The sequence below is a fragment of the Arachis hypogaea genome, chromosome 12 (genome assembly GCF_003086295.3).
Source record: "Arachis hypogaea cultivar Tifrunner chromosome 12, arahy.Tifrunner.gnm2.J5K5, whole genome shotgun sequence".
NCBI classification, from domain to species: Eukaryota; Viridiplantae; Streptophyta; class Magnoliopsida; order Fabales; family Fabaceae; genus Arachis; species Arachis hypogaea.
In genome coordinates this window covers 11,340,051-11,354,866 of record NC_092047.1, presented here as the reverse complement: position 1 = coordinate 11,354,866, position 14,816 = coordinate 11,340,051, and the positions used below count along the sequence as shown (strand labels likewise).

Below are 14,816 nucleotides of genomic sequence, written 5' to 3'. Positions count from 1 at the left end.
ACTTATAGGCTACTTTTAGTAAACTCCAACACAAATCTAACTACATTTTTTAAATTATATCTTTAAGGTTTAAAATTGAGGAACAAAATGTTCCGTGTTCGTACAACGGAACACGTGAACAGCTTCCTAAACTAGAATGCACAAATATTTTAATTTTTATTTGCATACAAATCTCATATACATATTTATATTAGATAATACCTTAAATTTCTTAAATTTGTAAGCAACTTTTTTGTGATTATATTTATATATTATACGTACATCGTATCGTATTGTATTCAATAATATCTATATTTTTGTATAGCTAACAAGGACGAGAACAGAGAAAAAAACTGAAGACACCTCTAGTGGTTCTAGTAAAGTAGGGAAAGCATGTAGCACAGGAGCATCACAAGCCGATTTCTGAGGCAAAACGAGTGTTGAGCCAAATGGATGTGAAGGCGAATTTAATCATCTCTGTGGATATCATAAACTCTGATGACCCCAAGAAATTGTTCAAAAAAAAAGGTTAGATTATTAGCCAACTATCATTACTTAATCTAACATTAGATATTGTGGCACAAATTTTATGATATTTTTAGCCATATATCCATTACGATATTATTTTACCTTGAGATTTGAGAATCAATTTTAACAGCACAAATTTAATGAAAATATTTTTGTAAATAGTATTGTATAAATCAATGTACATATATACATATAATATCAAATATCATATTATATTATCAGCTATCTCCCGTTGTCCTGCATTTTGTTAAAGCATATTAGGTATAATTGCAAAAAATCAGCAGGAAATCACATACCAGCTCTCATGAAGACATGAATGCTCTCTTCCGTAACACCTAACTTGTGAGTCGCACCTCCCTTGCATGCATTTTCGATTCTAAAGTCATACCAGGATTCTTTTCCAGGAAAATACAGTGAAGCTTGTTTAGCTTGCTACCATCCATAAGCATTATAAAATCTTCGGTCATGAACCCCAAACATGAAGTAAACAAATGATTTTACTGAAAAAATAAGTAAATAACCAAAGCACCTCAGTGTAGATCGCCAGCACTAATAGACTGTTTCCAATCATGAAAGCTTCATCATTGCTGAAGGTAGCTTCCTCAGATGGGAATTTGATCCACAATGGACACATAACACTATAACAGGAACCCTTCCTACTGCCATCACTGCCAAACAACCAATACACGTCACCGCCAGCTTGCTATTGAAACCCATCATCATCGCCATCGATCTTCTTGGCAGCCTCGTACAACAGTACCGCGACACCCTTCTTGTCCTCGCCTGAAGCCTGGTCAGTGGGTTGAAGAGACCTGCCTCCACAGGTTATATATAGATAAAAAAAAAAAAAAAAAAAAAAAGTGATGCAGAGAGATATATAGAGAGATAGGAAAAGAAAGACATGAGAGGAGATAGAGAAAAAAAGAGGGTTATGATATGAACAAAATTGAAATTTGATTATCTAAGAGATGGTTTGAATGTTTGATAGGCTTATATATATTTAAACTTCAAATTTCAAAATCAAAAGAACGTACACCAGGAACGCCTTGAAAATGAAGATCAATTTCAAGTGTAGTTATAGGATAGGATAGGATGCCTATAAGTAATTGGTACTCTTTTACTACTACGCAAAAGAACAAAGTGACATACAAGACAGGTAACTTGCATACTTTCTACCCAAATACATCTCAGAGATAACTGCTATCCTCAGAGTTACAAAGTATTGGCACCACATTCAGGATTACCCTTAATGGATAAACATTTTTCTGAATTCATCATTGGATTTTGGCTTTTCATCGTCTTCTTCTGTTTTTGATCTATTTGCAGCGACACCATGCAGTTTGACATTTCTAGGCATAGCAAAAGTATTCTTCCTTGGCTTTCTAGAAGAGATCCCCTCATCCTTTACATCTGATACCTTGGAAGTATCACCGGTTTCTTTGGACATGGAACCTTTTCGACTGGAATGATCCGGAGCATCTGCATGTTCTTTTAAGGATTTTGGAGCAGAAGACTTCATTTTCCCACGCTTTGGATCAGATCGAAGAATACTTAACCTCTTCCCGAGTAACTTCTGCTTGTTCTTAGCTAAACCTGCAGCAAGGTGCTCATCATCCAAGAAGTCCACATATGCCAGTCCCCTTGATTTTCCAGTGAAATTGTCATTCAAGATACGAATGGCAACAACTCCACCGACATCACTGAAGAAATTACGGACATGTTCATAGTTTGCTTTAACATGAAGATTTGAAATAAAAGCAGTGCACTGGTCAGAGTATGTCTTGCTTTCTTTTGGGGGAAGGTTGTCATCAGATTTGTTATTCCTTGAATTGACATCTTCCAGTTTTGTCTCCTGAGAAGAATTCTGCCCATGATGTTTATTTTCCACATGTGTTTTCTCTGCCACTCTATCAACACCTCTTGGTCGCTTGGCAGGAGTCTGTTCTTTGCTAATGTCAGACCCAAGCTTTCTCTTGTCGTGAGCATTTTTCCTACGACTATTCTCATTTTCCTCTATTGAGTTGGATTCCTGCTGCATTCTAAATAATCGTAGCTGTTCCAGACGAGGAGTAACCTTTTGTAAAGCATGATCAAAATCTTCGAGCTTGCCAAACTCCCTCTCGAAGCGCAACCACGAGTCGCATATATCCTCTGAACCAGTTCCAGAAAACCTTTTACTGTAGCATCTCCTGTATATGGACCTCGCCTCGTTTATGTGACCTAATTCAACTTCCATTGCTATATAACTTTTCCATGCCTCCAACATTGATCCACATATCTTAAGAAAATTCTCCCAAACTCCACGTGCCACAGTTATGTCTTTTCCAAGTTTTGCCTCTAAACGGGCCCAATAAGCATGCAAGTGCAGCAAACCCTCTGTATTCTTCAACTGTGGCGACAGGTAATCTGATGCCTGCTGGAAGACCTCCCTTATTTTTGTGTATTCCAGCTGATCCTCTTCACCAGTGGATGCCATTCTTCGCCTTAAGCCATCTATCCGAGTGAGAAACAAATCAAGATACTCATCAAGAGTTGAAAAGGTGCATCGCAAGGACTTCTCAAAGACTTCGGCCAACTCTTTCTCAGAAGCATGACTGCGCTCCATACAAAGCAGATATCTTACCCAAAGTTCCCCAACCCAAGGACAGTTCTTAGTGGCCCTGAAATAAATGTTGCTGACAACACTACCAACCTTCAAAGTCTTGTCCATGTATCGAGTGTAGCCAAGCCAGAGATCAGGTGATATAGGAAAGTCCGTGATGGCTCGTTCATACAGAACTTGAACTCTCGCAGGTGTTCCAGAAGTTTCCTCAAATTTCAAATAGCTCAAGTAGTGTTGTAGTCTTTCTGAATCAGGTGAATCCAATCTAGTAACATGTTCTTCAAAATGACCACGAGCATTATACATCTCCAAGGCCTTTTGGTATGCGGATACAATATTAGGATCCTGAACACTTCCTTGTTCCTCCTCCCAAGTCTTATAGTCTGTAAATGTTGAACTCATATCAGCAAGAGGAACAGATAATTGCCGATGAAATAAACCTCGAATGCGTTGAACTTGTTTCTCTTTCGCCTGTGTATCAGTTTCATCAATCGTTAGGAATATAGCCTGCTCATATTGCCTATATGCTTCCCATATTTTGCTACCTTCAGCAACATGCAAACCGGCCGCGGTAAGTGCTCCCTCAAAAAGATCCCTTGCCTTGGAAATACCGGCTGGCGAACATTGCCGTACAATTGGGTCAAACTCTTGCACGAAATTGATGTAGTCACACCAAAGAGACACAGACATATAATCGAACACGGCACGCTCGTAAAGCTTCACAATCACAGAGGAAGAATCCTGCGAATCAGTGTTGAGAGAGAGTTCATCTTTGATCCATTCTTGCCACATTGCAGGGCTCAACGGAAAGAGTTCACTCATAGCTTCCCTTGCTGCTCTCAATTTCTCAACGTCACCCATTTTCCTCAGAAGCTTTATATACTGCGAGTGAGAATCATAGTTGTAGGGATTAGCAGTAAGCCCAGCTTCTAGGGATTGGAGCTGGAGGTTCTGCTGAGCCTCATCATCTGAATCAGAATCAGAATTATCTGATATCTCGTTCATTACTTCCTCCTTCTCTCCACTCTCCACGATCACTTTTCGCTCTCCATCTTTAAGTTCCTCATGATTGCTAGGTTCAGGTGAGGATTTGAGAGCAGAGTCTCCCTCTTGTGGTGCCTTGGACATGGCTGGGAAGGAAGGTGTCTTGTTGAAGCTTTTTGCTAGGGTTTCCAAATTGGGGCTGAAAGATTGTAGGGATAAATGGCTTATTGTTCAAAATTTTGATGCAGAAGCTGTGAGCGGATCATATTTTCAATCACTGACTGAAGCAACAATCCAAAAACGGTAAAATCAGTACTTAAAAAAAATGTAACGAGAATCAAGTATCCATAAAAGCGGAACCGAGAAAAAGTTAAAACAAGGTTCTGAAAACCGGACCGGTCATCAAACCGCTCTAGTGGTTCACTGGTTCAACCAGTCCAACCATGATTCAACCGGAAAAACCGTTTTATAATAAAATAATAAATAAATCATAAATAAACTACAGTATTGTTCTTAACTACCTCAACAAACTGAAAAATCTCAGACTGCACCTTTTCAACTGAATTAGCTTTCACTGCTGCAACATACAAAGCAGAGACAAACTTTCCAGCCACCAAACATAACCATTACTCCATTAGGACCTATAGATGTAATCAAGAAATAATAAGACTAAAAAATTCTAATCCCATGAAAATAAGCACAATGGCTCAAGGACGAAACAAAATTTTTTAGAACAATTCAATGACCTAAATGAAATATAAATCAACAATTCATTGAATTTAAATGATAAACATAACAACTACTTAAGTGAAAAACTGAAAATTCATTGAATTTAGATTCATATTCAATCAGTTATAAGTTCATATTTTCTTCTTCTATTCTAAGCACAATTTCTTCTACATCAGCCTAAAATGTATTAAGAAATTATGATTTATGGCACATACAATACGTCCAATTACCTTAACTTAATCTTCCTTTTCCCATGGAACAAAGAATTCATGAAAAATTAATCAGACTGTTATGAATCAACGCAACAGCAACAGCTATATATATTTTAAAAAAAATCATTTTTCAAAAAATAAATAAATAAAAATCAGACTGTAAAAAAAAGTAGGTTCGTCATACATTTCAAGGCTTAAACAGAAATAACGGATTTAGGTTGAGTAAACACAGATGTATTATAATCGGCAAATGCTTCTTGATTAATACCGTCATCCATAACTAAAATCGATAAATCATCAAGATCATCACAATCTAAGCACAATTAAATCACAAAACACTAAAACACAACACAGCAAAACCAGCAGCACATCACCAATCATAATCAATAATCAAAAGACATTCAATAATCAATTATCACAAGACCTTCAATAAACACTAATTAGTTCTTTATGTACTAACTTTCTTTTTCTCTTTTAGTTCCTTTTTTTTTTAATCCAAACAAGATTCAACAACAAAAACTCAACAACAATAAAAATTCCATCATTCATTTTAATCAATTCAAAACAAGATACAGCTTAGCAAAATTCAATAAATAAATTCAGTTCAATGCAGCAAAGAAGACTCAATCATCCAAATAAAAGCTCATACTTTTATATTGAACAAATAAAAGCCCATGTTTTAGCCTAATTTTAACAAAGATTAGCAATATTTTCAACATACAACTGATCATAATTTTAACAAAATTTCAGCATAATTTTAACAAACTTTTCCAAAGATTAACAAATATTATCAATTCAGCACAATTTTTGTCAACACAGCACAAGAAAAAGCAACAAAACAGAGTACAGCATAGCACAGCGGCAGAGAGCAGAGGTAATCATTCAACAACTCAATCTGGCACTAGCAGTAGCAGAATCCCAAACCGAAGAACAAAGAAACAAGAACATAAACATTCAAAAAAAAATCTGAGTAGCACTAGTAGAATCCTAAACCTTCGTTCTCACTTCGGAACAGAGCATTAAAAAAAAACGAAGAACAAGCCCTAGCAGGGAGCACTGACCTTCGAACTTAGTAGTCTGGGCAGACAATGACGGAGAGAAGTTGAGCGCGACGGTGGCCAGACAACGGCGATTAGACAAAGACCAGACGACGACCACTGTTATTCCTTCTTCTTCACTTCACCACTGAAGACTCACAAGCCAGCTTCCAAGGGCGGAGACCGAACAGACATATCGTTCAGAAGACGACGGCGGCGGCGGCGGCGGAAGTTCAAGGTCTTCCTCCTCGGCGCAGCGACGGCAGAGTTCCGCAACTAGTGCTCTGTGATGCAGTTATCAGAACGGATTGGGGGTGGAAAGCGAGCACTCTGCCAGATCGAACGAGAAGCAAGGGGGAAGAACTTCAATCCGGGAAGAAGAAGGGATTCAATGGCTTGGGTGGCGGTAGCGCGGCTGAGCAGACAAAGACGACGGACGCCGAGCTGACCTCGAGGAAGAAGCTGCGATCGGTGAAAGCGAACAGGAGTTGGAGACTTGGAGCACGACAGAAGCTAGGTGGACGGACGGACGGCGGCTTTTAGTGCGACGGACGGCGGAGATGTGCCACTGCTTGCGCCGGTGGTGATGGCTAGGGTTTTTTTGGGCTCAATTTGTTTCTCAATGAAAGAAAGAAAGGGAGACAGGGGCTGGGGGAGAAGAAACAAAGCAATTAGGTTTTCACCGTGTCTGACCCATTTTGTAAAAATCGGTCGGGTTCTGGTTCGATCCAACCGTCCAATTTCTCACGGTTTTTTAGAATGGACTGAACCGCAAAGCCATTTGGTTCCCAGTCAAACTGGTTTGATCAATCGATTCGGTACGATTTTTAGAACCATGGGTTAAATCACGTCTATGAAAGTTTTGAGTGATGGTGAACCTCGGAGGGTTGCGCAATGGAGAAGACACCTCCTACAGCAGGCGACAATAACCTTGACAGTCAAACACAGAGCAGTGGACGGTGGAGAGGAGAGAGAACCTGCAAAGTCGCCGCAACCGTTAAAGGTGGTGGGTTGGCGGAAATTACTAAAGACAGAATACTAGTCAAATTTGTTTGTTAACTTCCAGAAAAAATTGAAAGCATAGTTGTCACAACCGAACTGGTAATCGAATCGGTCAGATTACTAAACTATCGGATTATTGGTCATCGGTTGAATCGGTAGGTCACCAATTGAACCGGCTGACCCGGTCCTGCTTAGGTAAAAATATAAATAGTCAAAAACTTAAAATTAAATTTTGAAGTATATATCTTCACCAACACTTTAACAACAAACAAATCTCAATTTCTAAAATAACTAATACAAAAATAAATATAAAATTAGTCAATACTACAATAAAATCTTAATTTGACACAATAATAGTGACAATTAATTAGGTAATTTGCAATAAATTCCAATTAGGCAATTAATAATCACACTGCAGCAACAACAGAGTCTATTAACAATTAACAATTAATCAATTAGACAATTAACAATCAATTCTAACCGAATTTAATATTTAATTTTAATCACATTATCACATTGACAATCAATTAGGCAATTAGAAATCAACTCTAACTACGAAATTAACAATCATATTGTAACAATGGAGTCTATTAACCATTAATAATCAATTAGACAATTAACCATCAATTCTAACTATAGTAATTTCAGACCCTCAAAATTGAAATTGAAAATAAGATACATCTCTATTATTTTTAGGAAAAGTATAGATAGACAATGAAAATACTAAATAATGTGAACAAAAAATATATCGAATGTTCATTTCACTAAGTGTACGGATGGTTATTTTAATATTAAGATTTAGGTGGATAATTTGAAAGTGTAGTATGTTTTTATTTTATTAGTGGTTGTTTATATTGTTCAAAAAATTTATTGTTTACCTAGCACTCCCTTTATTTTTATTAGCAGAATCATAATACCATAACCACAAAGTAAAACTAAATAACTAAATGCCAATCTTCAAACATTTTCTTTCCAAATTCAAAATTAGCAAACAAATTGGTAATTAACAAGCTCCCTATTCAACAAATTCAAGTCTTCTATAATTAAATTCCAAATTCAAAATTAGCGAACAAATTGATAATTAACAATCTCCGTATTCAACAAATTCAAGTTTTTTATAATTAAATTGACAAATTCAAGTCTCATCATAAATTCATAACTAAGTAATAATTAGCCAATTACATTACATATATAACATCATAAGAGATTAGAGTAGACACAAAATTAACTAATTATTTTTAATTAAATTATTTTGAACACATTAAAAATTAAATTAACCAAATCACATTTTTGTATGAACAACATATTAAAAATAAAAAGATTAAGCAAGAAAATTACGTAATCAAACGTCAGAAGTTCTACACATACAAGTTATTTTGGTTTACAAGTTATAAAAGTTGGGCCAAATCCAACAAAAAAGACGCTCTCCCATGTGAGCATGTTAACACGCGCGCTACTCAACGGTTTCCATAGCGCACTTCGCGTTCCTCCTCCTCCTCCTCTTCCTTCTTCTTCTCCTTCTTCTTTGCGTTTCTCCTCCTTTTTCTTCGCGTATTTCATCTTCATCATCATTTTTTTTACTATTGTTGTTGCTGCATTTTTTTCCTCCTTCTCTTTCTATTGATTTTGTAACATTATGAATTTTTTTCTTTTTTGTTTGATTTTTTTCCTTGCAAGAAGAATTATGAGAATATAAAATAAGAAGATGAAGAAGAAGAAGTAACAGAAGATGAGGAGGAGGAAGAGGAAGAGTTTTGAATTATATAGAAATTATTAGCACACATATAGCGAAAATTCTTAAATAATACACCCAAATATCTTCGTGTTACACCCAAATTTGCTGCAAATCCAGAAAAATATTTTCTCTAGTGCTGCATTTTTTTCTTCTTCTTCTTTTCTTTATTTATTTTTTCTTTTATTCGAACAAATGTAAGTTCATCCTCTTTCAAGTAATTTTGTACCATTATGTGTTTCTTCTTCTTTGTTTGATTTTTTTAATTCTTGTTAAGAGAGTAAAACAAAAAACTTGAGAAGATAAAACAAGAAAAAAAAAGATGAAGATGATGATGATAAAAAAAGAAGAAGCAGCAAAAAATGAGGAGGGAGGAGAAGAGGAGTTTTGAATTATGCAGAACTTATCAGCACATATATACCGAAAATTCTTAAAAAATACACCCAAATATTTTCGTATTACACCCAAATTTGCTGCAAATACAGAAAAATATTTTCTTTAATGCAGAACTTTTACATTATAGTCAATTCAAATTATCAACGATGAACAACAATTTTCACAAATAAAAACAACATTATTCACCTACAAAATCATAAACTACTGACGAAAACATTAACTAGAATCGAACCACACCTCAGCTACTTGATTGGATTCAAAATAATCAATTTTGTTCTGGTTCAATTGACAATTTGAACTTGAATTATTCATTATCTTCAATAACGAGATAACTGATGATGGAAGGAGAAAGAGGAAAAGGAAGGAAGAGAAGAAATTTCAATTAAAAAAAGAAGGAGAAAGAAGAGGAGGAGGTGGTAGTGGTTGTGAGAGAGTAAAATAAGAAGAAACTTAAAAAGGTAAAAGAAAAAGAAAAAGATGAATAAGAAAAAAAGAAGAAGAAGATGGTGATAACGATGAAAAAAAGAAAAAGAAGTAACAGAAGATGAGGAGGAGGAAGAGGAAAAAATTTGAATTATGCAAAACTTATCAACACACGTACACCGAAAATTCTTAAAGAATACACGCAAATATCTTCGTGTTACACCCAAATTTGCTGCAAATATAGAAAAATATTTTCTTTAATGCAGAACTTTTACATTATATTCAATTCAAACCATCAACGATGAATAACAATTTTCACAAACAAAAACAACATTATTCACCTACATAATCATAAACTACTAACGAAAACATTAACTAGAATCGAACCACACCTCAGCCACTTGATTGGATTCAAAATAATCAATTTCGTTCTGGTTCAATTGACAATCTGAACTTGAATTATTCATTATCTTCAACAACGAGATAACTGATGATGGAAGGAGAAAGAGGAAAAGGAAGGAGGAGAAGAAATTTCAATAAAAAAAAAGAAGGAGAAAAAAGAGGAGGGGGAGGTGGTGGTGTTGGTGAGAGAGTAAAATAAGAAAAAACTTAAAAAGGTAAAATAAAAAGAAAAAGATGAATAAGAAAAAAAGAAGAAGAAGATGGTGATGACGATGAAAAAAAGAAAAAGAAGCAGCAGAAGATGAGGAGGAGAAAGAGGAAAAATTTTGAGTTATGCAAAACTTATCAACATACATACATCGAAAATTATTAAACAATACACCCAAATTTGTTGCAAATACAGAAAAATATTTCCTCTAGTGCTGCATTTTTTTCTTCTTCTTCCTTTCCTTAGTTCTTTCTTTCTTTTAATTGAATGAATGCAAGTTCATCATCTTCCAAGTAATTTTGTACCATTATGTATTTTTTTCTTCTTCTTTGTTTGATTTTTTTGTTTTTATTCTTGTTAAAAGAGTCAAACAAGAAGAAACTTGAGAAGATAAAATAAGGAAAAAAATATGAATAAGAAAAAAAAAGAATATGATGATGATGATGATGAAAAAGAAGAAGAAGTAACAGAAGATGAGGAGGAGTGAGAAGAACAGTTTTGAATTATGCAAAATTTATATCAGCACACATACACCAAAAATTTTTAAAGAATACACCCAAATATCTTCGTGTTACACCCAAATTTGCTGCAAATAGAGGAAAATATTTTCTTTAATGCAAAACTTTTATATTACATTCAATTCAAAATCAACGATGAAACATTATTCAATTATAGAATTATAAACTACTAATGAAAAAATTAACTTGAATCGAACCACACGTTAGCTACTTGATTGGATTCAAAACAATAATCAATTTCGTTTTGGTTCAATTGACAATTTAAACTTGAATTATTCATTATCTTCAGAAACGAGATAGGAGAAGAAGGAGGAAAAGGAAGAACGAGAATAAATTCGAATAAAAAAAAAGGAGGGAGAGGAGGAGGAAGTAGTGTTGGTGACAGCGATAACCGAAAAAGAAGAAAAAAGAAGAAGAAGAACGTGCAACAAGAAGAAGAAGACGTGTGCGCGTTGATTGAAATCTGTTAAATTAAGAGGCGCGGGAAATGTGGGTGCATAAGGGTGATTTAGTGAAAAATGACATCTATAGACTTGTATGGTAAAATAAGTATATGGAGAATAATTGATCAAACATAATATCCCAAAACATTAAATTTTATAACTGTTCATACCCTGGCCCAACGATAAGGCCCAGGTACAAATAAAGGGCCCAATCTGAAGGGTTGAGCCTCACCCAGCACCGACCTTCCCCCTGGGAAGTCGGTTCTTACCGCGATTCACCATGAAGAAGTCGGGGACGAGAGTTAGCTGGCAGATAAACATACGTTTGAATAAAGTAACTGCCCCTAGAATCTCTCTAACCACTTCCAGGGACCATATCTCAACCTCCCTAAGATAAAGGGACGGTTATCACCTTAAAAGGTGGAACTACTTCAGCGGTAGTTATTGGCACACCACTATAAATACACTGACACCCCTCAGGTATCTCTAAGTCCCAATACTCTCTAGACCTGCTTACGCCCTTGCTGACTTAGGCATCGGAGTGTCCTTGCAGGTACCACCCCCATTCACTCGTATTCACAAGTCGGAAGGAGGCCCTGAAGACGCGAATCCGCCCGAAGGCTTCCCTCCACAGACGATTGGGCCAACCCAGCGAGTCCAGCCCAATAATCTCCGGTTACCCATCGTAACATTGGCGCCGTTGCCGGGGACTCGAGAGATTAACCAGTGATGGCGGACAGATCCCTTAAGGAGGGTCATGTGGAGACAGATTCCGAACAAGAGAATCTTGACACCGGAAATAATGACGTGGCCTTAACCCTCCACCAAGAAGCCAACGATCAACACAGAGAGGGTACCTCCGGAGTCAAAACCCCGAAGGTGAATTCCTCAGAAGGGCGTGAATCGGAGAAGGACGGACAGTCCCACGCAACTGAACTTATGGGATTAGTCCATGTCCACCAAAGTCGCTTGGAACAGCTAGAACTGGAACGAGAGCGACAATGGGAGATAGAAAAATACCTAAGAGAGGAGATGGATCGACGAAAAGAGTTAGAGAAAAAACTCTTAAAGTTAGAATCCTCCCTCAAAGGTCAGAACTCCCGTGATGATAGAGAAGAGTCGCCCCAGGAGGGGAGGATCCTTTTAGTGAGGACATAATGAGGGCAAAGGTTCCAAGAAACTTTAAAAGCCCCGATATGGACCTCTATGACGAAACCACAGATCCGAAGCATCATTTGAGCAACTTTAAAAGTCGGATGTATCTGGCTGATGCTTCTGACGCAATGTGCTGCAAAGCTTTCCCGACCACCTTATCGAAAGCAGCGATGAAGTGGTTCGACAGCCTCCCCCCGAGGTCAGTCACCAGTTTTGAAGACCTCTCAAGGAAGTTCTTGATGAGGTTCTCCATCCAGAAAGACAAAGTAAAACATGCGCCGAGCCTCCTGGGAATAAAACAGGAGGTCGGAGAATCCTTACGAGCCTATATGGAAAGGTTCAACAAAGCATGTCTAGAAATCCAAGACCTGCCCACTGAGACAGTCATAATGGGGTTAGTCAATGGGCTTAGAGAAGGTCCCTTCTCACAGTCCATATCTAAAAGACACCCCACCTCCTTAAGTGATGTACAGGAAAGAGCTGAAAAGTACATCAACATGGAGGAAAATGCTAGACTGAGAGATTCGAGTTGGCGACCTGGGCATCTCCCCTCAACAAAAGACAGGGAGAGGGAACCCAAAAAGAAGGAAGAGTTCGGTCTCGATAGGCCAAGAAAATATCATTCTTATACTCCTCTAAAGGTTTCTATAGTGGATGTATACAGAGAGATTTGCAATACTGAAAGGCTGCCACCTCCCAGGCCCATAAAAAATAAAAAAGGGGAGAGTCGCAGCGACTACTGTGAGTACCATAAAGTATATGGTCACTCGACAAATGACTGTTACGACCTTAAAAATGTGATAGAAAAGCTGGCTAGAGAAGGTCGGCTTGACAGATATCTCATAGAAAGGTCGGACAGTCATGGGAAGAGAAAGCGGGACGATGTGGACAGAAGAGACCCACCACCGCAGACTCCGGAGAGACACATCCATATGATCTCCAGAGGGTTCACGGGAGGGGGACTCACCAAATCCTCTGCGAAAGGCATCTCAAGCGAGTCTATCAGGTCGAAGGAGAATCATCCGACCTCCCTACCATTTCATTCACAAGAGAAGATGGGCAAGGAATAATCCCTGGGCATGATGACCCAGTGGTAATCACTATGATCCTAGCCAATGCCCATCTCCACAGAACCCTAGTAGATCAAGGGAGCTCAGCGGACATCCTTTTCAAGCCCGCTTTCGACAAACTAGGGTTGGATGAGAAAGAATTAAGAGCCTACCCCGACACCTTGTACGGACTAGGCGATACACCAATAAGACCACTAGGATTTTTACCCCTACACACTACCTTCGGAAAAGGGGAAAAATCCAAGACTCTGAGCATAGACTTCATAGTCATCGATGTAGGGTCAGCATATAATGCTTTGATCGGCAGAGCTACCCTTAATCGACTCGGAGCGGTGGTGTCAACTCCCCACCTTTGCATGAAATTCCCGACCCCAGCAGGAATAGCAACGGTGAGGGGAGACCAGAAGTTGGCAAGGAAGTGCTACAATGAAAGCCTGAACCTGAGGGGAAAAAGCAAAGAAGTCCACACCATAGAGCTCGGTGGTGCAAGGGCCCGAGAAGAGCTGCGACCACAGCCAGGAGGAAAAACTGAGGAAATACAGGTCGGCAAAGAGGAAGGAAAAAACACCAACATAAGAGCCAACCTAGGGGAAACCCTAAAGCAAGGGTTGACTAAGCTCCTAAGAGACAATTCCGACCTCTTTGCCTGGAAAGCCTCCGACATGCCCGGGATAGACCCCGAGCTCATGTCCCACAAGCTCTCGGTATACCCAGGGTCCCGACCTGTGCAACAGAGAAGGCGTAAGCTCGGCCCAGAACGAGCCCTAGTAGTGGAAGAGCAAGTGCAGGCACTCCTAGAAGCCAGCTTCATCAGAGAAGTTAAATATCCAACATGGCTAGCCAATGTAGTGCTAGTCAAAAAGCAAAATGGCAAATGGAGAATGTGTGTCGACTACACCGACCTAAATAAGGCATGTCCCAAGGACCCTTATCCACTACCAAGTATTGATACCCTAGTAGACTCCAGCTCGGGATATCAATACCTGTCGTTCATGGATGCCTACTCGAGGTACAACCAAATCCCGATGTACGAGCCAGACCAGGAGAAGACATCATTCATCACGCCCAGAGCTAACTTCTGCTATGTGGTCATGCCATTTGGATTGAAAAATGCAGGGGCCACATATCAGAGGCTGATGAATAAGGTGTTCGCTCCCCACCTTGGAAGCTTAATGGAAGTCTACGTCGACGACATGCTAGTAAAAACCAAGGAAGAAGTCGACCTCTTGTCAAACCTCTCGCAAGTCTTTGATACCATAAGGTTACACGGAATGAGATTAAATCCCGCAAAGTGTACCTTCGCGGTGGAAGCTGGAAAATTTCTAGGGTTTATGCTGACACAAAGGGGAATCGAAGCAAATCCCGATAAGTGTAAAGCTATCCTGGAAATGAAAAG

The 14,816-nt window shown here is 38.3% G+C and overlaps 1 protein-coding gene and 1 long non-coding RNA gene across 6 annotated transcripts; both read right to left on the bottom strand.

Moving 5' to 3' along the window:
- Nucleotides 1–217: 217 nt before the first annotated feature.
- On the bottom strand, nucleotides 218–1,367 carry LOC112726841 (uncharacterized). The gene is made up of 3 exons (XR_011868303.1): nucleotides 1,037–1,367; nucleotides 804–939; nucleotides 218–474 (listed from the first exon to the last, which is right to left on the bottom strand). It is a non-coding gene; the product is annotated as an uncharacterized lncRNA (long non-coding RNA).
- Nucleotides 1,368–1,444: 77 nt separating this feature from the next.
- On the bottom strand, nucleotides 1,445–6,744 carry LOC112726839 (uncharacterized). Of its 5 annotated transcripts, none has more exons than XM_025776372.2 (3): nucleotides 6,096–6,744; nucleotides 4,615–4,734; nucleotides 1,445–4,374 (listed from the first exon to the last, which is right to left on the bottom strand). In XM_025776372.2, exon 3 carries the CDS (start codon nucleotides 4,235–4,237, stop codon nucleotides 1,754–1,756), a length of 2,484 nt encoding a protein of 827 aa, XP_025632157.1. In that variant the 5' UTR covers nucleotides 4,238–4,374; nucleotides 4,615–4,734; nucleotides 6,096–6,744; the 3' UTR covers nucleotides 1,445–1,753. The 5 variants fall into 5 exon arrangements, with proteins under 5 accessions (XP_025632157.1, XP_025632159.1, XP_025632158.1 ...); XM_025776374.2 differs by having other exon boundaries at nucleotides 1,445–4,292; XM_025776373.2 differs by having other exon boundaries at nucleotides 4,645–4,734.
- Between the last annotated feature and the right edge of the window lie 8,072 nt (nucleotides 6,745–14,816).